We start from the raw sequence: 23,899 nt of genomic DNA on the forward strand, positions 1-23,899 counted from the left end.
GCCCCCCGCGCTGGCCTGCTTCACGGCCTCTGCCAGGCCCGAGTCTCCGGGGTGGTTTTCCCCGCCGTCCCTCCAAGTTAAAAAAAAAAAAAAAGAGGAATTCCCAGGGCCGCCACTTGGCCGGCCGGTTTGCTGCGGGAGAGCATAGGGCGTGGCGGGCGGGTTGGAGCCCAAGTCGGGCCGAGGGCGAGGCCTCGTCTGGGGGCCTCGTCTGGGAGCCTCGGGGTTCAGGCGAGCTGTCATCCCGCTAGTTAAGAGTTGTCTCTTTGGGGTTTCTGTCGGGCTTTTTCTAAATACGTAATATTCTCTACTGGAAGTTCATGACATTCCTTAGATCACATTCCTGGCCTATTTTGGTGCACCCTGTTGCCCCTGCTTTTATGGTTTTGTTTTGTTTTGTTTATCTAAGTCAACTGTGAAAGAACTTGTTGGTCTTCCACTTGAATAATTCACTTTGGTCTAAGGTGCCAGAGTTTAAGCTGTGGACCACCTTTTAAAATATGGGTAATTGTTAGTTCTCATTCTGCTACCTCGAATAGAGATAAAAAGACAAAAGTGGCATTGTGCCTTTCCTTTCTTGGGGGAAAATAATATTGACAATAGAGTTGCGTCTTAGGTAAGACGTGGAGCTCGGTGGGTGTTGAAAGAGGGTAGTGATTTCATCCAGGTCTTAGAACAGAACAAAGTTCTCCGGGTGAAGTTATGCATATTATGAGTAGGTTATAGGCTATCATGATCTTTAAACAATATTCGTATTCTAGAATCTGAAAACAATTTTGCATTTTAGCTATACCTCTGATAAACTTATCTTTAAAATCACTTCATAAAGTCTTAATTTTTTTAGATGCTTAAGGATTTGAAATCTCATTCTGTAATATGTTATGAAATTTTATATATTTTAAAAGTTTGACAACACATTTTCATAGTTTTCCTCATTTAATGTTCTCTGGGTATATTGGAGTAAGAGATTTGTACATAACAAGAAATAAATTAATGAAACGCTGTGGGCTGCCAGTTGTGTGACCATGATCATTGCAAAATTTTAACTCCTTTATCTGTTTCAAGGAAAGATTTCATTTAAAGAGAAAGTTGGCTTATTTTTCTAGCTAAATATACATTATTGTAAATGTAATAAAGTATGGAAAATAACCCAGAGTACGTATCTTCTGGATCTGAAGAGAATAAATGACTACTAAAATAGAAGCGTATGCTTTTTAAGGTAGTTAGTACAAAAACAACACGTATATAACCTTAAAGGGATGTTCTAACCAGAAGTTTGTTACTATTTCTTTCTAGATCTAGCTTTCGTGAAAGTGAGATGTCACTTGTGTTGTTGAGAAATCATTGCACAACAAAGGATATCTTAACTAATTAGTGGGTTATTTTTCCAGTTTATTTCACATCCTTAGATGTGAAATAAAGTGTAATGAGCATGTGTGTTAGCAACCAGGAGATTGGGATTATGAAACGAGTGCTGCCAGTTGTGTGACCTTGTGTGTGGTACCTGACCACTCTGGGCTTTCATTTCTTCTTTTGAAAAATGAGGTTGCAGTAGAAATCTCTCAGATCCTATTTAATGTTTGTTTGTTTGTTAGTTTGTTTAAAGAGAGGCTACTCTTGGTTGACCTCACAGAATGCAAGGACCTCATCAGCTTACAATCCCTTATTTTTTTATTTTTTACACCTACAGCACCTGGTCTTCCTTGGTGGTCTCCCATCCAAGTACTAACCAGGCCCGACCCTGCTTAGCGTCCGAGATCAGACAGGATAGGGCTTGTTCAGGGCAGCATGGCGGTAGACACATCCAATTTAATGTTAAATGTATAAGATTCTTTGATTCCATGGTGAAGAAGTTGCAAAGTGTTTCAGAAACTGGAAGGAATTATAGAGATCTTCTATTATGTAAATTGCTGTCCCTCCTATGTTCCTTTATCCCCAACCTTTTTGTCTAATTTTGTGTAAATTAATAAATGCAGATTAGTTATAATCACACTTTATTATAAATTTGGTCTTCTCTTAAGAGAATGGTGGTAGTTACTCCTTCCATCTATAGCTATTCATGGAAAGGTTTTTGCACTTTTAACTTTGAAAATATGGAAGTTTAAATATACATCCTTTAGAGCAGTGGTTCTTAATCATTTTCAGTTTGTGGATTCCTTTCACTATCCAATAGAGAAGTGGACTCTGCCTAGAAAAATGCATGTGTAGAATTTAGAATACATTTTGAGCAACCAGTGTATCCCTGGCTAAGATCTGCTGACTTACACTGAGTCTGCATTAAAATATGTTGCTTTGCACCATACATTCCCTGCCTTTCCTGACAAAGTATCATTGATGACATTGTAGTAAGGGTTAACAATTATGTAAGAAAAACCCTTGGCTCAGTGTTTGGCACATTGTCAATGTTCAGTAGATAATAGTCAATACTATTGTTTTTATTTTTATTATTATTTAGGCATCGTTGTTACTACTATATAAAGTTATGTTAACCTATGTTTTTGTAATAATGTTTTCTGAAATGACCAAGTATACATACATTCCTTTTTTATTCTTAAATTATGGTTGACTGAAATTTTTAGTGAAATTTTCACTTTATTAATTTAAAGTTTTCTGTTGGAGAGAGAAGAAAAATTTAGGTAGTCTTTTAAGATTCTTCTTAGAACTCTCACCTAACTCAAGTTGAAAGTAAATAAAAGTAGTTATAGTCAAGTGGATTCAGTGTTAAGTAGAAAAATCTACAGATTGACTTTCTGTTTTACTTTTTGTGGTGCTGGTTTTATGGTAAACACAAGAAAGCAAAACCAAGGAAAGGCAAATTAATCCTTCAAATACCGTCAATGATACTGGGTTTGGGAACTCTCAGGAGGCCACTCTGTTTTGCAGTATACTCTGTACAAAAACAAGCAAACAGAAAACTAACAGCAGTAATTACAACCTATAGAAATATTTTTCTGCAGCTCAGATGTCTGATAGCTATTGCCTTGACTTTATTAATGCAAACAGGTCACTAGAACAGTCTTATCCAACTTTCAGAAGATAATGTGAGGGAAGATTGATTAATTTTATAAATCCAGGACTTTAACACAAGCTTAGATTTTATTTTTGAAGAACTTCGAATAGCTGGCACTTCTGCCTCATATTTAATAAAATAATTCTGGGAGATGCAAAATCTTGGAGTACTTTTCTGGTGTCTTTTGCTTTCATTTCACCCCTTTTTAGTTTCTTTACCATTTCCTAGGTTAAGGCCTTTGTTAATCTCTTACCATAACCATGGCAGTTGTCTTCTGTTGATTCTCCTGCATTTTTTTTTTTGCTGGCATTAACTTTTCAAAATGTAAAGCAGTACTTGCCATTTCTTTCTTTAAAAGCCTTCAGTAGCTGCCTATTGCTTTCGTAATTTCATACACCCTGCAAAGCATTTGTCAGAGTATACTCTGGGCATCATGTGATCTTTCTACCTTTACTCTTCAATAGTTTATCTTTTTGTCTCATTTAGGTAGTCATTCTCCATGTTACAAATGCTAGACACCTCTCTGTTTTCACTTGAATTCAGAGTGGATTACACATCAGATTGAAAAAATAATAATTTGTTGCAGTCTAAGAGACGTATTTTCCCCCCTTTCATTCGCGTAAAGCATGACACATTGGTAATATTTTCTCAGAAGGATATAACAGTTTAAAAAAAAAAAGGCGTAAACATTTTCACACTTTGGGGAGCATGGGGAATATGTTTTCTAGTAAACTACTTTGCTTTTGGGAGTCTTTAAGTACCTTTCCAATAATTAATTCCTCTATAGATACCTGCACTGAGGCACTGTTTAGGGGACAGACCTACATCAGCTATTCTTAGATGCGTCTAATTTGTGACAAAATCTAACAATCATGAACACATTTATCAAATGATTAGAAAGAAAAGTCAAATTTCTAATCTGTCTTTTTAACCTCTCTTTTAGCCTGCTCTTGAGGTTCACAGATGATACTTTTGACCCAGAACTCGCAGCAACAATAGGTAAGTCTATGTTTAAAATTTTACTAGAAACTCCAGGTCATTCTTTGCCTTTGGGCTGTTAAATCTAACTCCCTCGACCCTCCTCTCATTACCCCATTGCTTCCGTGTCTGTTGAAATCTTACTTGTCTTGCGCGGCCTAACTTTGGTGTCATTAAATTTCTGAGGCCTCAGTAGATCTTACCAAGCTAAGTTAACTTCCTTAGCTGTTGTCTCACGGCACTTTGTTAACACTCTGAGTGTTATGATTATCTGCAAACACAGTTTCTTTCCTGTACTGTGGATTGTCTTTTATTTAGCAGCATCCAGTTATCTGAACATGTATTGTATGCCAGGCAATGTCCTAAGAGGTGGGGTTATAATGATGGATAATACAAACTTGGTCTCTATTATCATGGGCCTAACTGTATCACCTAACAATAGAATGTGTTAATTTTGTTCTTTTAGCATTTGCTACAGGATCTGGAATACTCAACATACTCATCAATATTAGTAAAGATTGTTAGGAGCAGTGATACCTAAATGCCTTTTTAAAATGAAATATAGAAAACCTGATAGTGGTTTAAAAATGAAATTTAGTTTTCCTGAGAGTGGTTTGCCTCACCAACTTCTTAGAGTATATGAGACGATAGAGCTAAATATTCTGGTGTCATATTTGAGGAGTAGACGGCAATATACAGGTGTGAAGAGACAGCTTGCAGTAGTTGGAAGAGCTGAGACAGCAGTACAGTTGTCTGGGCTCTGCCTCGAACTGGTTGTGATCTTGAGCAAGGCATTTAACTTCATTGCCTTCATCTGTAAATTGAGCAGTTTTTTGGTGAGAGAGAATACATTTTTCTTCCAGCTCTAAAATTTCATGAGTTGATGAGTAGAATGTAGTAAAAATGATTCAAGCATTAATGTTAGGGAAAATACTTTTTCTTAACTGGCTTTATTTTTATTTATTGTGGGTCTGTTTTTTTCCTTTTTCTTTTTAATTTCATACTTAAAAAAAAAAAGTTGTAAAACTAGTACGAAGAATTCCTGTATATCCACTCAAATTCCCTAAATGTTAATATCTATCAAATTTGCTTTATCATTCTCTCTACATACACACAGTTCTTGTTTTTTTTTCAAATTGTTTGAGAGTAAGTTGCAGACATCATGTCTTTAATCTTTGACTATTGTGTATTTCCTAAATGAATGTGGATCTATTTCTGCTATAAACAGGCAAATTTCATCAATTGTCCCACTGATATCTTATATAAAGAAAAAGAATTGTTTCTGGTCCAGGATCGCACATTGAATTTAGCTGTTGCTTCTCTTTATCTCTTTTAATCTGAATAGTTCTTCAGTCTTTCTTTGTCTTTCATAACCTTGACATTTTTGCAGGGTATATATGAATTGGTTTTATAGAATTTCCTTCAATTGCATTTGCCCAATGTATCCTCATGGTTAGATTCAGGTTATGCATTTTTAGCAGGAATTCCGCAAAAGGGCTCCTCCGAGCGTGGTGTATATTTGTACCATTACTGGTGATGGGACTTTGGTTCCTTAAGGTGATAAATGCCAGGTTTCTGCACTGCAAGGTGTTATCCTGTCATTCCAGCTGTGGTGGTTGTCAGATGATGATTTTTAAAATCCATTATTCTGTTTACATTTCTTATTTAGAATTCAGTGAGGAAGAGTTCTTGGTTTCTTTCTATCAACATGAACTCATAATACCTCTAAATATTTCATAAATTATATCAGGCATTACTTAGCTTTTGTGTGACATGTAAACATTTACAGATTTAGTCTGTTGTGTGAAAGAGAATTATGTAAAACAGTAGTAACTCATCCATTTTAATTTGGCTTTGGTATGTTATTTGCTTCTTTAAAAAAATGTTAGTTGTAAAAGTTTATTTTGCTCATAACATGCTTAGTAGTATATAATGAGTGGAAAAATAGTAACTGGCAGGAAAATAAACTTGCCTAGAGTTAAAGTTTTATTAAGAGAATGATCTTATGTTATAATATATTGCTATCTACCTTCATTTCAAGTGGAAATAGAATCTGGGGACTTGCAGAATGACAGATCATGTGTTGGCCTTATTACTAAAAAGGCTTTGTCTGCTTTAAAAACAGATATTAAGATCGTGGCATACTGCTGAGAATATACATAAATTTGTACCCCAAACGGGTCCTGGGTCTAAAAAGTATCTTTTACATTTAGGTTTCAGATTATTTTCTGTCTTTGGTTATACACGAGTTTGTAAAATGAAAACAATTAGCTCAATTGTTAATGGCTTTGTGAAAATTAGTGTTTTGTGGAAAATTAATATTTTCCCTCACAGTAAAATAGTAAAGAAAGCACACCTTTATCTTTCAGTAATATGGTGAGACACATAAATTTGTCTTGTAGAAAATATTCTTTAAAGATAATTGCTAAATTTAGGTTTTGAAGATGGTACTTTAAAGTTGACATTTCTTCTTTTGTTTTCTGGCAGTTAGCCAATAACAACAAAGAGAGGGGAAAAACTAAAACACAAACCCATATTTCTCTAAACTAGAAGACAGCTAAAACCCTAGACCACAAAATAGATGGCATTGCTGCCAAAAGCAGTGGAGGTTCATTTAAGCAGACTGCACGTGGGAAGAAGGTAGAGCGAAGATACCACAGCTGCAGAGCTTGGCACCAGCCAGAGATGCTTTATACAGTTGAGGGCCCACCTAATGTGAAAAACCCAAATCCCTTGTTTGCAAAAGCAAAATCAGTTTCTTGAGCTAATGCCAGGAGTTTCTCTGCACTTGGTTTGATTGTAAGAATTTGGGGAGATGAAGCCAAACAAGGACTTACACAAGTAAGCTACTTTTGCGATTGTGTCTGTAGCAGTAGGGGAGGAGCTGTGCCTTTGCCTTGTGACAGACTTCAAGGCTACTTGTCTGCACTGGCTGGTGAGAAATAAAAAACTAAACAATATCTTGTAGAATCCTGAATTAAGAAAAAGTATTGGCGGTCCAGAACTGGAGCCACTCTGGCTTTCTGCATGACTGTCTTATAAAATAGCTTGTTCAGGAAAACCTCATCTTCAAAGATGGGAAATCAAAAGGAATCCAGCTCAAGGCCACTACCACCATTCAAGAATCAAAAAGAATCAGAAAAAAACAAATACAAAGGAGAAATCAAGAATACCCACCAGAAAAAATATTGCTATAAAGAAGATGAAGGGAAGAGATAGTGCGACTACATGAGAAAATGCAGCGTAAGGTTATTGAGTAAAAAAAAAAAAACAAGTAAGATGATAATATAAAACCCAAACTGAAATGAAGGTGAAATTGGAAGGATCACAAGGACCAATGAGACTTGGAAAACACAGTAAAGGACATAGAAGCTAGAAATGGACTAAATGGGTAAAATTGACCAAAATGAATAAAAATGTTCAAACATATTAGAGATAGGTAGATATAGAAATCAGAAAAAGAGATCCAACATATGCATGTTTGAGTCTCAGAAGAAACATAATGAAACACAACACATTATTTAAAGATATAATTCAAGATAAGATTTCTAACATAAAAATGAACACACAGAATCACAAGAATTTTTTTGACCAGGTTTTTTGTTACATGGAAGTGTTTATAAAAAGGTATTAAGATTTCTTTTTCTGCTATGACAAGGCCATGTAATAGTACTTAATCAGGTACTTAGCCAAGACACATAATCAACTGCATAGATAGAACTGGTTGAAATTTAAGCATTGAGAATAGACCCTTGTGGAAGTAATTGTACTAACTTTATGTAATTTGATTAAATAGGCAAAATTTGCTTTATTTTCAAGTTTTTTAAATCTGTTTTAGGTAGTCATTGAATATAAGAGTGCTTTAAGTAAAAGTGTTTTCAAATTAAAAAATAGAAAATTTGAAACTAGTTCTCTACTTAAGACAGGCTCAGAACCTATTTCTTAATCTGTAGGACTTATAATTGTTAAAATATAAGAAAATTTTTTGAGGGTGGTTATTCGAGGGTCGTTCCACTAAAGTTAGACAAATTTTGGTTGTTATTGGTTGATGATTTTTATCGGTGATTCTTATCACTTCCTTAGTAAGCTTTTAAAAAATACTCATGACTGTGCGCTCATATTACCAATTAGGCTTCTAAGGGCAGAGACCAAATCTGTTCCTTTTATAAGTTACCTTATAGTTTAGACTTTCTTATCAAAGATAATTTAATTAAAATGGAAAGTAGTGTGAGTTTATACTTGTTTGATTCCATAATATAAACTTATTAAAAATATTTGGAAATAAGGGACAATTCAAAGAAAAATATAACTTTTATTTTATATAATTTCATTCAAATAAACATTTTAATTAGAATAAAGTGATAAAAATGGCACTAGCATTTCTTTATTTAGAATGATGCAAATGGCAAATGCTTCATCATAGTTAAGTAGTTTCTTTTTTCTATTTTACGTAGAGGTTTTCTTAGGAAAGGTTGTGGGGTTTTTTTCATATGCCCTTTTGGCATTAATGGTTGATAGACTTTTTTAATACTGAAATATTACTTTTCTCAATAAGTCTTCGCTCATATTGTTTGACATTTCTGAATTCTGTTGACTAATATTTTAGAATTTTTACGTCTATTTTTATACAGAAGATGTTCTCTGCTTTTTTGTATTTTTTTAAAAATCAGGATTTGGTATTAAAGTTGTACTGGTTTATAAAACAAAGGAGCTTTCCATCTTTTTAAGTTGTCTTTTCTAGCTTCAATATTACTGGAATTATGTGTTCTTTAAAGGTTACATTTCACCTGTGAGTCAGCCTGATCCTGTTCCCTTTACCATTCTAGCTGCTTTAGGTTTTCTCTTACTTAAAACAGTTTTGGGTGTGTTACTGGGGAAGCATCTCAACTTATCTCTTAAGTTAGTCGCACATAGTACTCTTTTAAACTCTTCATTAACTGTGCTTATGCTCTCTCATTTCTAAGCTTGTATATTTTGTTTTATTTTAGTCTTTTTCTAAGGAATGTATCTTTTATTGTTTGAGGAATTGCTTTATTTTTCTCTTGGCTTTCTACTTTTAGTTTGTTAGTTTCTTAAGGTGAGTATTAACTTTCCTTATTTTAGTCTTATTCTTTAATAAAGATGTACTCTGAGAACAAGTTTTACTGTGCTTTGATATTGTGTGTGGTGTGTTCGAATGTTCAGTTTGAACATTTAAAATCTTTGATTTAGGAATGTGTTTCTTAATTTCCAGGCCCTCTTTGTTGTTGTTTTATTTGTTATTTATTAGAAATAATTCCTCTTAGGTATCAGAGCACTTATCACATTTATCGTTAACACTTTTTAAATTGTTTGTAAACTCAGATTTAGGGATTTAATTCATAATTTATAACTCATAATTTTGTTCTCCATTGGATACTTAAGACTTTTATAGTATCTCTTTTGATGCCTCATTCCTTGCTGTCCTCTAAACGTGCCCCCCCGCCCCCCACCACCCCACACACTGAAAAGGCACGTAAAGCAAGAATGTATATGTTCCTTGATAAGTTAAACTTACTGATCTAGACTTTTAGTGAAGCACCTCAGGCTAAACTGAGCCTCATAAGTTCTAACTTGGTTTCCTTTTAATCACATCACAGTAATACAATTGAACAATAAGAAGGATCAAACACAGATTTGAACAGAATGTCAAAGATGTTAAACAAGAGAAGCAACATAATGAAATATATCAGTAAGTTAAGTGTGAATAGGTCCAATTCTCGTAATAATTCTGATGTCAGATGGAGTTGAAGAGTGCTTAAAACAAATAAGATCGAAAATAAAGGGATGGGCCAGGCAAATGCAAACAATACAGAAGCAGAGATGGTAACGCAATATAAGTTAGGGTGGAATTTAAAGTTTATACATTAGACAGAATAAAATAGGATATTATGTAATGATGAAAAGTCTAGTAAATTAACAAAGCGTCATAGCAGTCATAAACAAGTACATACCAAATATGGAAGCTATATATATATAAGCGATAAGCAGAATCTGTCCATAAGAGAAGAATTTGATTAAAATAGTTATATCAGGAGATTCATTATATCTCTTTCATAATTAGATACATCCAGAAGTCACGAATAAGGCTATAGGGAAATAGAATAACACCATCAACAAATCTTTTGAATAAAAAACTCATTACTTTAAAAGCCCATGGAGCAATGTCATAAAATCAGTCTTGGACTAGGCATCAAAGTAAATCTTAAATTGAAAAGAAGCAGGAATTTTATAATAATGTTCTCTGATAACTCTTACAGAAAATATTTTTGACCTATTGCTAGCATATCAGTTGATAACAATATTTAAAAAATCATATAGTAAAATTGATCTGCTTTTGGCATAGTTATTTGAATTTTAAAATATCTATTATAACACACGTGTGTATGGTCATATTACCACCACAGCTCGGATGCCAAACAGTTCCATCATCCCGAAAAAGTACCTAGTGCTATTCCTTGTTAGCCACATTTTTCCCCTGCCTTTAACCCCTGGCAACCTCTGATTGGTCCTTTTCGCAACAGTTTTGTTTTTCTGAGAATGTCATATAAATGGGACAATGTAGTATGTAATGTTTTCAGACTGAGTTTTTTCACTTAGCATATATGCCTTTGAGTGACATCCAAGTTGCATGTCATTAGTTTTTGTGTTATTGTTGCTGATTTGTATTCCATTGTATGGACGTTTTAGAGTCGTTTTATCCATTCACTCCATTGTAAGACATTTGGGTTGTTTACAATTTTGGGTGATTACGAAGAGACCAGTTTGCTGAATATTTTCATTTTTCTGGATTGTATGGCAAATGCATGTTTAACTTTGGAAAACAGTTTGGCCATTTTTAATAAAGTATCATTTTACATTCCCACCAGCAGTATAAAAGTTCTTGTTCTTCCACATCCTCACCTGTTATACTTAGTATGATAAGTATAACAATTCAATTTTAACAATTCTTATAGGAGTGTATTGATAAATCATTGTGGTTTAATATGCATTCTCTAATGACCAATGATGTGGAGTATCTTTTAAAGTGCTTATATAGCACATGTACACATGTAGGTACATACATACACACATCACATGTATATGCATGTGAGTGAAGTGTCCATTCAGATCTTTTGTTCATTTCTTAATTGGGTTTTTTCTTTTCTCATTGTTGAATTTTGAGAGTTCTTTAATATATACTGCATATCAGTCTCTTATTAGATGATTTATGCTTTGCAAATATTTTCCTCCCAGTCCGTAGCTCCTCTTGTCATTAACAATATATTTCTAAGAGCAGAACTTTTTTATTTTGACGAAATCCAGTTTATCAATTTTTTCTTTTATGGATGATGATTTCAGTGTGTATCTTTGTCTAACAGAAGGTTGCAGTAATTTTCTATGTTTTCTTCTAGAAGTTGTACACTTTAGTGTGTTACATTAGGTGTGTATTTCATTTTGAATCAGTTTTAGGTCATTTTGGGGAAAATTGACCTCTTAATACTGAATCTTGTGATCACTGAACAAGTTACATCTTTCCATTGATTTACATCTTTTAAAATTTCTCTCAAGTGTTTTGTTACAGGTCTTTCACATCTTTTGCTAAATTCAGCCTTAAGTATTTCATAGATTTTTATGTAAAATGGTATTTAGATCTTTTTTCAATTTCCCTTTGTGTTAATATATAGAAATAAAGTTGATTTTTCAAAACATTTATTTTATAACCTCCAACCTTGCTAAACTTGCTTGTTAGTTCTAGGAGATTTTTTTTTTTTTTACCCCCATAAAATCCATTGGATTTCTACATCCTTCTTTTCCAATCTGGATGCCTTTTATTTCTTGTCTTATTACTCTGGCTAAAAATATTCGGTACATTGTTGAATACAAGTTTTTTTGTACCTGATATTAAGGGGGAAACATTCAATCTTTACCATTAGCTGTAAATGTTAGCTATAAATTTTTCATGTTTATCAGATTAAAGAAGTTCGTTTTTGTTCCTAGTTTGCTGAAAGGTTTTATTAGGAATGCATGTTGAATTTTGTTTATTGCTTTTTCTGCATTTGTTGAGTTGATCTTGTGAAGTTTCCTTTTAGTTTAATGAAGTCCACATTGATTTTTTTTCAGTATTAAGTCAAACTTTAATTTCTGGGATAACCCCACTTGGCTGTGATGTGTTGTTCTTTTATAAGTATTTTGTACATCTTTACATGTATTTTTAAATTTTTGTTTAGGATTTTCATCTATGTTCACGGAGGATATTATTCTGTAGTTTCTTTTTAATTGCAGTGTCTGGTGTTGGTATCAGGGTAATGTAGAACTCAGAATGATGGAAGGAAGTATTCATCTTAAATTCTTGGAAGAGTTCGTTTAGAATGGATTATTATTTAAATGTTTAGTAGAATTCATTCTGGCACTGGAATTTTTTTTTTCTTTGAAGGAAAAACTGTGGATTCAAGTTCTTTAATAGATATAGACTCTCCAGATACCTATTTGTTTATTTTTTATTTGGTAAAATATGCATAATATAAAATTTACCATTTTAACCATTTTTAAATATGCACTTCATTGGCATTAAGTACATTCACATGGTTTTGTAACCATCACCACTATTCATTTCTAGAACCTTTTCATCACCTCATGCAGAAACTCTGTACCAATTAAAAATGACTCCCTCTCCACTCTCCTCTCAGTCTCTGATAATGTTTATTCTGTTTTCTGTCTCTGTGAATTTGCCTCTTCTGAGTACCTCATATAAGTACAATATTTCACTTAAAATGTGTTTATGGTTCATCATCCATATAGTAATATATGTAAGAATTTCGTTCCATTTTATGGCTGAATAATGTTCCATTCTATGTGTGTGCCTCATTTTTTTATCCATTTCTTTTGGGTTCCTGGACCCAATTCCAATTCATGTGAAGTGGGGTTTCCCATGCCACCAGCTGGATCAATTCCGACGTGATCTAAGTGGAGATAGCATCAGATCCCACAGGGTAAGGAGTCAGTCCTATCAGACTGCCACTCCCCTCACCCCAAACCCCCACTTCAGATGCCAGTTGAAGTCCCACATTGTCACCTGTGCTTCTGACTGGCTGGCTGTCAATCAGAGGTTCCCTCAAGTCCCTCTTCTGATTCATTTAATTTTCTAGAGCAGCTCACAGAACTCAGACATTTTACTTACTAGATCACTGGTTTAATATATAAAGATGTAACTCAGGAAAGGCAGATGGAAGAGATGCACAGGGCAAGGTATGTGGGGAGGGGGCAGAGCTTCCGTGCCCTCTCCAGGTAATCCTCCCTTCCTGAACCTCCATGTGCTCACCAGCCTGGAAGCTCTTCTAGTCCCCTTCTTTGGACATGATTAATTAAATCACTGGCCATTGTTGACTGAGTCAAGCTCCAGCCCTTCTCCCCGTAGAGGTGGTGGGGCGAGACTAAAAGTTCCAAACTTCTAATCACAAGGTTGGGTCCCCTGACAGCAAGCTCCCATCTGTAGGTGGAGTCTAAAAGCCACTTCATTAACATTTCTGTAAAAAAGCTGTTGGAGTTTTTACAGGGATTGTGTTGAATCTGTAGATTGCTTTGGGTAGTGTTGTATCTTAACAATATTAAGTCTTCAACTCGTGAACACAGCATGTCTTTCTACTTATTTATGCCTTCTTTAATTTCTTTCAGCAGTGTTTGTGGTTTTCAGTGTATAAGTCTTAAACTTCCTTGGCTAAATTTGTTCCTAAGTATTTTACTTGTTTTTGATGTTACCATAAATGGGATTTTTTTTTTAATCCTCTTTTTGAATTGTTTATTGCTAGTTTATAGACATGCAACTGATTTTTGTGTGTTGACTTGGTATCCTACAACTTTACTGAATTCATTTATTCTTCAGTTCTTTTATGTGTATGAGTGGAATAGAATCATTGGATTTTCTAAATATAAGAGTTTTCAGAACAGACATAAATTTACTTCTCCCTTTTATTTCCGTTTTCTTTCTTAATTGTTCAGGCTAGAACTTCCAGTACCCTGTAGAATAGAAGTGGTGACAGTAGGCATTTTTGTTTTGTTCTTTATCTGAGGGGAAAGGCTTCCATGTTGGCAAATGCGTGGAGATTCTGGGAGGGTAGCATGCTTAGAGAGGGCGTGGAAGCTCTGTGCCCCTTCCCGCATACTCACCCTGTGCATCTCTTCCATCTGGCTGTTCCTAGGTTGTATCCTTTTAAAATAAAAGGATAATTTAGTAAATAAACTTTCTCTGAGTTCTGTGAGCTGATAATCACAAATTAATCGAATCAAGGAGGGGATCATGGGAATCTCTGATTCGCAGCCATTTTGTCAAAAGCACTGGTAACTTGGATTTGCGATTGGCATTTGAAATGGCGGCCTTGTGGGACCAAGCACTTACTCTGTGGGGTCTGACTCTAACTCTAGGTATAGTATCAGAACTGGATTGAATTGTAGGACATGCAGCTGGTGTTCCCAGAGAGTTGGTGAATTGCTTGTTGTGGGAAAAACAACCACATATCTGGTGACAAAAGTAGTCAGTATTGTAGTAGAGTAGAAGAGAAACACAGGAGTGTTTTTTCCTAGACATGCTGCTTCTATTATGAGCTCCTTGTCTCCACGTGAGGAGGTCGAAAGGATAGTTAAATCTAGTAAGAAGGTGGCGAGTTTAAATTTATCAAAAAGATTTCCACCAGTGAAGACAAATTAACAGTCACCTGCAAAACAGAGGAGCCAGGCTTGGTGACGAAGCAGTTTGAGCACATGAGAGCTAAAAAGCTGAGTGTCAGCACGTGAGAGTCACCAGAGGAAATAAGGGAAGACGAGTGGGGACTTGAGTCTGGATCCGGGTGAGATGCCCTTTCAGGCCATCTGTGCCTGTTGGCTTGGAAGGTAGGACTTTGGTGAGCAGTGTTTCCTGAGGGTATTCTCTGTAACTTTAAGATCTGATGTCATAGAAGAATAACTTGAAGACAGTTACAGACATGCAAATTATACATATAACAGAGACAGTCATTAGACTGTCCACAAACAGGCAAAAACAGGAAATTGTGAAAGAGAAGGAGATTGGGGGAGGGGAGGAAAACAACCATTCTGGGAACAGGGAGTTTCTTTTCAAGGGCAGAGTAAATTAGCTGGTAGCTGGCAAAAGGCCAGTTTGTTCTTGAGTGTACTGTATGGGGTTGTTAAGGGAAAAAAAGTTCTTTACTCTGAAAAGCCTTGAGAATTTAGCTATAGAATACCTATGACAAGCTATCGCTATGTAATGTCTAGCAATGGTCTTCGTTTAGTATCCGTACTGAGTCAGAACCATTTTCCTCATCTAAGTTTTCTTTGTTTTCTAAAACAATATGAATAAAATGTAAATAATTTCATATTTTTATGTAGTGTGGCATAACATATATTTTTTTTATCTAGACCTAGTGAATACAAGATTATTTAATGGATTTTTTTCTTGTATTTTTGGCTGCAAAAAAACTTTATACTTAAGTTTTCTTTTGACTGTGTAATTTGCACTGTCTTTTAACTTTGTTGCCTGTCATTCTAGGCATAGCTTTATCAACTCCTTATCACTCTAGCCCAAAAGAACAAACTTTTTTTAATCTTTGGCATACAGGAGACTTGGCATAATGCACATTTTGAAATGTGTTTTTATTACCTAATTTGTATATGTAATGGATCGCCAGAAATCAGGCAAGAATTACTGATATATTTCCTTGTTGGTTACAGGTGTTCTAAGAATTTAGTATATGAGGGTGTTGTTCATCTTAGCTGCTGCTTTTCTGAATTAATTGTGACAAGCTAATAAGATCTTTTGAAAGTTTCTTTCCAAGCTTCTTGAGTTAATGTTTTCCCTCTGGCCAGTGGGGTAGACTGTATATTATTTTTGATACTCCTTAAAGACATGTGGGCAGTTACTGTTCATTTAAGCCAGATGGCATGTGTCAGCTCCTTTTCCTGGAAAGGGAGAGGTTTTTGGGGGGAGGGTGGGGTTGCTCTAGTAAAACCTTATTTGACTTCTTATAACTTCTCTTAACATAAATTAGTACTAATAGAAGAGTTTCACAGAACTTTGAGCACCTCTCTTATGAACATTCTTAGAGGGCCAGGCACAAATGTTTTCGTATGTAAATTCTCATTTTGAAATTTTGCAGTAGCAAGATCTTTGATGAGGTTATATAAAACTAGTACAGTTTTATAGGATAAAAACAAAACAAAGAATTCATAAGACAAGGCGTGAGTGGCCCTTTTGTATTTTATTAGTCCTCCAAGTTGCCTGTATTCAGAATCTGAGTTGGAGGGTCTGTGGGCAGCGCTCTCGATGATAGTGTATAGATGCTTAGGGAGCCCCTGAAAATTGTCCCCATCCGCTGTCATCCATACGTACATACTCTTCTCTCCATTAGCACTGTGAATTCTAGCTCTTGGCTTTTAATGTGCATAGTCAATCACTGGTGGCCTTACATTGAATGTTGTTTTTTCAATAAAATTTTTCTTTTTTCAAGAAGCACCAGTAGGTGAGTGTTCAAATTCTACAAGCATCTGGTTTTCATTTATCCTGATTAAATCTGAAGCTGCTGAACTTTAATGGCACATTTTTTTTTTATCTTTGCATCCATAACTCTAAGAACTTGGGGTGTGAATTTGGGTATTTGATAATGTGGCTTTTCTCTTTTCTGGTTTTCTTGGTAATTGATTTTAAAACTATATCTTACTGGGATTCTTATCAAAATTTTCATTTTTTTCAAGGTGTTGACTTTAAGGTGAAAACAATTTCAGTGGATGGAAATAAGGCTAAACTTGCAATATGGGTAAGAGTTTTTAAAATGTATTTGTATAAATATTAAATTCATACTTTTTAAAGAAGTATAAATTGATGTATGTAGTGTTCTAGAGGTGAACAAACAACTTGTATCAAATAACTTAGGAGATTTGATGTTGATTAAAGAATAAGAAATAGTTAACATCTTAAAATTGGGTAATTAGGCCTATTGTATTTAAATTTGAAAAATATATCATCCCTTCAGAATATTTAAAACCAGAACAAGATATCAAAAAAAAAAAAAAAAAATCATCTTGCCTACCAGAGAGAATCACTGTTATTGAATGTGTTTCTTTAAAGTTTTAAAAAGACAGCTTAGACTGAACTAACACTAAAGGAAGTTGTTGGGGAGAAGGGAAATGAAGTGATACTTAGGAAAAAAACTTGTTTTTCACATTTGTTGGTATAAATATTTATAAAATTTGAGTTTGCCAACTTTGGATTTGTTTTTTAACACTGATGCCTAGTCTTTACTGGCTTTTTTAAATTTACCTGCGAACCCAACCATTCTGATCCACTTTGCTCTACTAACTAGACCTCTTCATGGTAATGACGAATAGGTAGCGTTTGCTGTCAAACACACCCAAGTGTCTATATTTGTCTGCCTGTCTCTATCTTTCTCTCTGTCTCTCTGTCTCTCTCTTTCTCTCTGTCTCTCTCTGTGTCTCTCTCTCTCTCTCTCCCTCCCTTCCTTCCTTCCTTCCTTCCTTTCCTTCCTTCCTTCTTTTCCTTTCCTTCTTCCTTTCTTTTCTTTTTGTTTTCTTTCTATCTGTCATATCTGTTTATCTAAATATGATTACTAATATATTAAATATATATTACATATGTAATTTATAAAAATGTATTTTATGTTCAATTTCTACGATAATTATATAAATATATTTTTATAACATGATAATGTTAGAACTGGTCAGCAGTCATCGAATTGAGACATACTTCATCATGTTAGTTATATATTAAGTGCTATCTGGGCATCAGTTACAGATTGAAACCACAAGTGTTCATGTCTTGTACGATCTCATCCATCTTCTTGGCATTCTCGGAATGGCACACTATTCCTAACAAACATTTTATTTCAAATAACAAGGACTTATATAAGTGTGTCTAATATTTTCCTGTGAATTTTTTTCTAAATACACTACTTTACATGATTGGTGGCCTATTTGCCTGCTCCCCAAAATTTATTTAATATCAATCAGTACAGCAATGCCTAACAGAAAATTTGAAAAATGTTGGACTAGGCCATAGTAAAATGTATTGAACAGTTTAAGAATGTTGGCTGCTTTTTGTACAAAAGGCGGGCCTGATTTTCCATATGCTTTTTATGGTTGGTTTGTCACCTATTTCTGAAAGATACAGATCAGAGTAGGATCTAAGGCTTGCTGGTTGCTCTGAGATCTTTCATACCGAGGTTGTTCATTAACTTTATAATTCCTGCCTAATAAGGCTGGCAGGTAGTTTTGAAGTGACATCTTTATTATAAGCCTATAAATATTTTTTAAAGAAGAGAGGTTTCCCCCTGACTATAAGGATAATACAGGCATATTTTAAAAAAAAGATCATTGGAACAGTAACAAATAAATAGAGAAGAAAATTCATCTCTAATCAATGTCTACATTTTAGTTAACAGACTTTACCTATTGTGCATACTGCTAAACATATGTATGTGCACTTTTTCAAAGAAAAGGATTCTGTCTTACGTTTTTCACCTGTTTGTTCTCTGCCCCCCACACACTTTTCACACCATACATTTTTATGTGTCAATGAATGTAGAGGCACATCAGCTTAAGTGGCCACCTATATTCCATCTTATAGCTACATCTTAATTTATTCAACCCTTAGTGAAAGATATTTACGTTGTTATTAGTATTTCATGAAGATCAGTGGTGCCCTGATGAGCATCCTAATTTATACATCCTATGTACCCTTGTCCAGTTACTTTAGGGTGTATACCTGGATGTACGATGTTGGCTCAAAGAATGTGAAGATTTAATGTTGATATATATGAAACAGGTTGAAAAAACACATTTATCGATTAAATTTTTAATGAATTTTCTTTTTATGTACTCTACCCATTTTATATTAGCATTCATCTTTTTCATGATTAAATCTTTATATTAAAAATACTAGCTTTTTGTCAAATGCTAATTTTTTTCACTGTCATTGTCTTTTAAATCCTAAAGGCGACTGTATGTTAATGTTTTGTGTGTATGTGTGTGTGTGTGTGTGTGTGTGTGTGTGTGTGTATTTCTTTTTTCCAGTTTGTCATTTACCTTCAAATCTTGTTCAGGATGAGTGTGTGTGTGTCTGGGGAGTTGGGAGTCAGAGGAGAGATTTTCTCGCCAAACTAAGGTTTTAGTATATGGTCAGATCAGTTCCTTTCTCACGGCATCTGGGTGTCATCATATTTAGCAGGACCTTCTCACTCAGTATCAGAAATATATGAATCCATAGTTTCCTCTCGTTCTTCTGTGGTTTTATTTATATCAATAAAATCAGTTCCTCTCCCACCAGGAAGACCTTCTAGGATCAGTCAAGTGAATAATCGATTATAGCCCTGCCCCCACTGCCTCCTGAAAGTACCATATACATGTCATGAACTACTTAGCTCCTCTAAGATTTTTCTCTGTATCCTTCCCTCACTTCCATTTTCTATTATTTCTCCTTTCTAGGTCCTTTCTAACCCTTTACACGTTTCTGTCTTCAATAATCTCTTCTTTTCATCTCCCATCAGAAAATAAAACCACAGGATAAAAGATAATAAGCTCACGTCTTTTATATTACAAAGACGTCATTACACTTACCAAAATCTAACTTCTGACTAAGCATATAAATTTTGTAGTTCAGTACTATGGCACAAGGTTTTTTGCCCAAATTATACCTACTTAAACATTTTTATAGGTGAATCAAAAAATTCTAAGACTTTAAACAGTGTGACCTGATTAAATATTCATGTGTGAAGTATCATAATCACATGCAATATTTTAACAGTAAAACATTTTTTGTTGTAGTCTGTACCTTCAAAACATTGGGTTTTATGCATATTTTAACAGGAATTGCAGTTCTAATTTTTGTGTTAGGTTTCTTCAGAGCAGTTTTTGAAGTTGATCTCAATAAAGACCATAGGGAACAAAATTTATATTCAAATCTTTCTGCTAGTTCTGGAAATTATGAAAGTGTGGATTTTTTTACTATGCAAGTAGAATGACTTTTTTCCCATTATAACAAAAAATCTTGGGACAAAAATGGTTTTTTTTGGTCCTTGCCCTGACCTAATCATACTGCCAAAATTATAATCCCATTAAGATAGCAAGTGCACTTTATGCAACTTTTAGTTTATATTGTTTTGTGTAAACATGCAGTTGAATAATTTTAAATATCAGAGGCAGGTTTTGTAAGAAACTTTGAGGCAAAGAGAATTTTGGTAAAGAGAAAAATCATTTTCTATCTCATAAATGTATCTGTGTAGAAAGTTTTGTTTTAATGTTGTTACTTTTCACTTCAACATGGTAGGAGTCCGGGCAGTTTCTGTAGCCGTGAGAACCTGGAAGCAAAGACGTTCTGCACTTAGCAAGCTTGTCTGTGGAAGAGTTGTGGATGCGCAGAGTGGTTTAAGTTGAAAGCTATTTTCCTGTTTCTCTTTTGAGTCAAAAATTACCTCATACACTCTCTTCCTATTGTTCTTTTCTTAAAGTATCCTCTGCTTTGGCCAGGCTAAGCAACTAGGTATTGCTGGATCCCATCACTGCTGGTTTAAAATTCCTCTCCAATCTTATAAACCTCTTAGAGGTTATTAACACTTTTTATATCAAAAGAAGCTTCTGTTTGCCCTGTAGCTAAACTCAACATTTACAACCATGGGACTGGTAGTTAAGTTGACATTTGATATTATGTCTTTACTTTTTTTTTTAGAAAAGGTTATTTTACATTAGCAGGCTGCAAACTTTTTCTTAAAAGGCTTGGTAGTAAATATGTAGCACAATACTAAGGTGGGCCATATGGCAGTATGTAAGTGAATGGTTCTGGCTGTGTTCCAGTAAAACTTAATTTAATAAAACCTTATAAAATAAAACAGGTAGTGGGCTGAGGCAGTAGATTGCCAACTGCTGCTTTGCAAAGTCTTAGGTACCTTCAAGTCATAGTCCAAGGATGGTAGAAAGGAGACAGAAGGAACCAGGCCCTGAAGTAGAGACTTGCTAATTCATTTTTCCCAATAAAAGTTGGACAGCTGTCTTTAGCTAGGCGTTGGGGTTAAACTGATGATTAAACAGAAAAGGTCCCTTACTCATGAAATTTAGATTTCCTAGCTAGTATACATCTTGTGTTCATCACCCCTACGTGAAGCAGTAATAAGGAGTGGGTGGGTTTTATGTATTTTCCCAAAAGAGGATACATGGATAGACAACACTTTAAAAAGTCTAACCTAAAGTTGCTTACCTTAAAATAAGACACTCCTGTAAATTCTCTTTAAATTAGTGGTTCTCAGCCTTGATTTTATGTTAGAATCATCTGGTAAGATGTTAAAACTTCTGTTGTTCCCTAGACCAATTAAATCAAAATCTTTGGCGATTGGATCCAGGCATTGGTATTTTTCATTTCCCAGGAAATTTCATTGTGTAGCTAGAGTTGAGAACCACGGCTTTCAATGAAATGGGTTTTATGTGTGATAAAAATCTTAAAACCAAAGCGGTAGAAAATCTGTGCTTAGTTGCCTTTTCCTAGAAATGAGTTGGTTTTTAATTTTATTTAATGTAAGAGAATGCATCTTATTTAAATTTCAAGTTTTAAATGAGCTCGTGCATTAATATTTTAATAATGCTGTTTGACTTTCTGCTTTTAAATTAGTTTTTTGAATGTCTGTTATTCGTATTTTGTTTTATTTAATAGTAACTGATTGTCACTTTTAGGATACTGCTGGCCAAGAGAGGTTCAGAACATTAACTCCTAGCTATTATAGAGGTGCACAGGGTGTTATATTAGGTAAGTTTTTACTTTAATATACTGTTTAAAGAATATTATTTATTACTGGAAATTTTGATTTTCCTTGTCTGTGAAGGTCAATACGTTTTTGTTTTATTTTTCTCTAGGGCTCCTTTTATGTAACTTGAAGTTGTATTAACTTTATTTAATATCAATGAATATTTAAACTTTAAAAAAATTTTTTCAGCCCTTTGTCTAACATTTAAAAAATAAAAATCAGACTAATTTATTTGGTTTAAAAGCACATATTGATGAGCACATAACTGAGGATTAATCCACATATAGTTGGTCTGTTTTAGAGTAATACCAGAAACTAGTCTTTAGTTAGCAGCATGTTAATATACTTGCAGTTTATAAAGGAAGAAGACTATTGCTTAGTGGAATCTGTTTTACCAGTCCTGAAAAAATAGCACAAAGCACTTAACACTATTGATTCATAATCACACAAAATTTAAAAACCAAATATAGATTCTCAATGTAATTTGTTGGAAAGTGTTTTTTTCTTAATGCTCCTGGTGAAGTGTTTAAAATGAGTATTGATCAGTTGTAGGGAGATTTTTTTTATATCATAACTTCTGAGACTTTGATTTTATTTTTGTTAATTCGACAATGACTCTTATTGTTTGGGTTTTGGCATCTCCTACATTTATAAAACACTATAATTGTTTTTATTATTATAATGCAGAATAAGATGAAAGTGATAACAGAGGAAGGCAGTTTTTCAAAGTTTTCAAATTCTGGTTCTTGTAAGCAACAAATTAATAGGCTCATAGATGTTTAAATTCATGTAAAATTTCTTGGTGTTTTGCCCTAGATTTTAATCTAAACACTTTGGTTTTTGAACAGACCATTTTTTTTTTTTTTTTTTAATGAATGGAGATAGCTGTTTTGCCTAAATTAATTTTCAGTTATCACACAGGATATGATTTCTTTCACAGTGTGTGTTAATAAAATTAAAGCATGTAAATGTGTTTTCTTATACATTTGTTTCTTCCATCTGGATCAGTAGACACTGATTGTTAAGCATCAGAGGCTTAATAAAACCTTGCTTATATAGTAATGTTAGTTCTTATTTACATATGAGAAATATAATGCCCTCGCTTCTTATTTTTAATGTTTATTTAATAAATGACTCTTTTTACTTCAGTTTATGATGTCACAAGAAGAGACACCTTCGTTAAACTGGATAATTGGTTAAATGAATTGGAAACATACTGCACGAGAAATGACATAGTAAACATGCTAGTTGGAAATAAAATTGATAAGGTAAGAAGTTAGACACTTGGCATTTTGGTTCTATATTTTGGTAGCTTTTGTTAATCTTTGCATTTATCTTTTAGGAAAACCGTGAAGTGGATAGAAATGAAGGCCTGAAATTTGCACGAAAGCATTCCATGTTATTTATAGGTAGGTGTGTGAATATTTATCCTTTCTTTATTCATGTGGAATTTAAAATGGAGTTTTTGCTGAATTTTTCTCCTTACGAATCATAAGAAATACATATTTAGTTCATGATTGTCTTGTGCTATAACATCTAACTGTAGAATCAGGTTCTTCATTTTTCCTCTGTATGAAAAAGGAGAGAATCGCATTATATGAAGTCGTACGGAACACAGTCCCATCATTCCTTTCGCTACGCAACAGCATTCGGTCAAGCCAGGCACCCAGTGCTGAGGTGGTACTTGCTAGTCCATGTGCCAGCGGCAGTGGCACCACCAGGGAGCTTGCTAGAAATGCTTCATTTCCAGCCCTAACCCAGATTTTATGAATTAGAATCTGCATTTTAACAAGATCTTCATGTGATTTGTGTGCACATTAATACTTCAGAAGCATGGTAGAGCAGGGTTTGGCCAAGTACAGCGTGGGCCACATTTGGCCCCATCATTGTGCTAGAACACAGCCCATCCAGTCACCTACAGATTGGGGCTGCTTTTGTGCGTCATGGCAGAGTTCTGTAGTTAGAGCAGAAACCATATGGCCTACAAAGCCTACAATCTTTACTCTCTGGCCCTGTGCAAAAAAAAGTTTGCTGACCCCTCATCTAGAAAAATGGACTGTGTCAGAAACACCTGGGGAGCTTTTAAAAATTACAGGTCTCTGAGCCTTATCACAGGCCT

The 23,899-nt window shown here is 34.4% G+C and overlaps 1 protein-coding gene and 1 pseudogene across 1 annotated transcript in view; one reads left to right on the forward strand and one right to left on the reverse strand.

Annotated features, from left to right (window-relative positions):
- The window catches only part of RAB18 (RAB18, member RAS oncogene family), a 28,584-nt gene that overhangs the window by 335 nt on the left and 4,350 nt on the right, over window positions 1-23,899 (forward strand). Inside the window, exons 2-6 of the mRNA XM_006924166.3 lie at window positions 3,954-4,009; window positions 16,730-16,791; window positions 21,710-21,782; window positions 22,930-23,048; window positions 23,123-23,189. Of these exons, the coding sequence (XP_006924228.1) occupies window positions 3,954-4,009; window positions 16,730-16,791; window positions 21,710-21,782; window positions 22,930-23,048; window positions 23,123-23,189 (377 nt within the window). The remainder of the gene's footprint in view (window positions 1-3,953; window positions 4,010-16,729; window positions 16,792-21,709; window positions 21,783-22,929; window positions 23,049-23,122; window positions 23,190-23,899) is intronic.
- Window positions 1,682-1,800, reverse strand: LOC112472853 (annotated as a pseudogene).

The sequence above is a fragment of the Pteropus alecto genome, unplaced genomic scaffold (genome assembly GCF_000325575.1).
Source record: "Pteropus alecto unplaced genomic scaffold, ASM32557v1 scaffold269, whole genome shotgun sequence".
Lineage (NCBI taxonomy): Eukaryota > Metazoa > Chordata > Mammalia > Chiroptera > Pteropodidae > Pteropus > Pteropus alecto.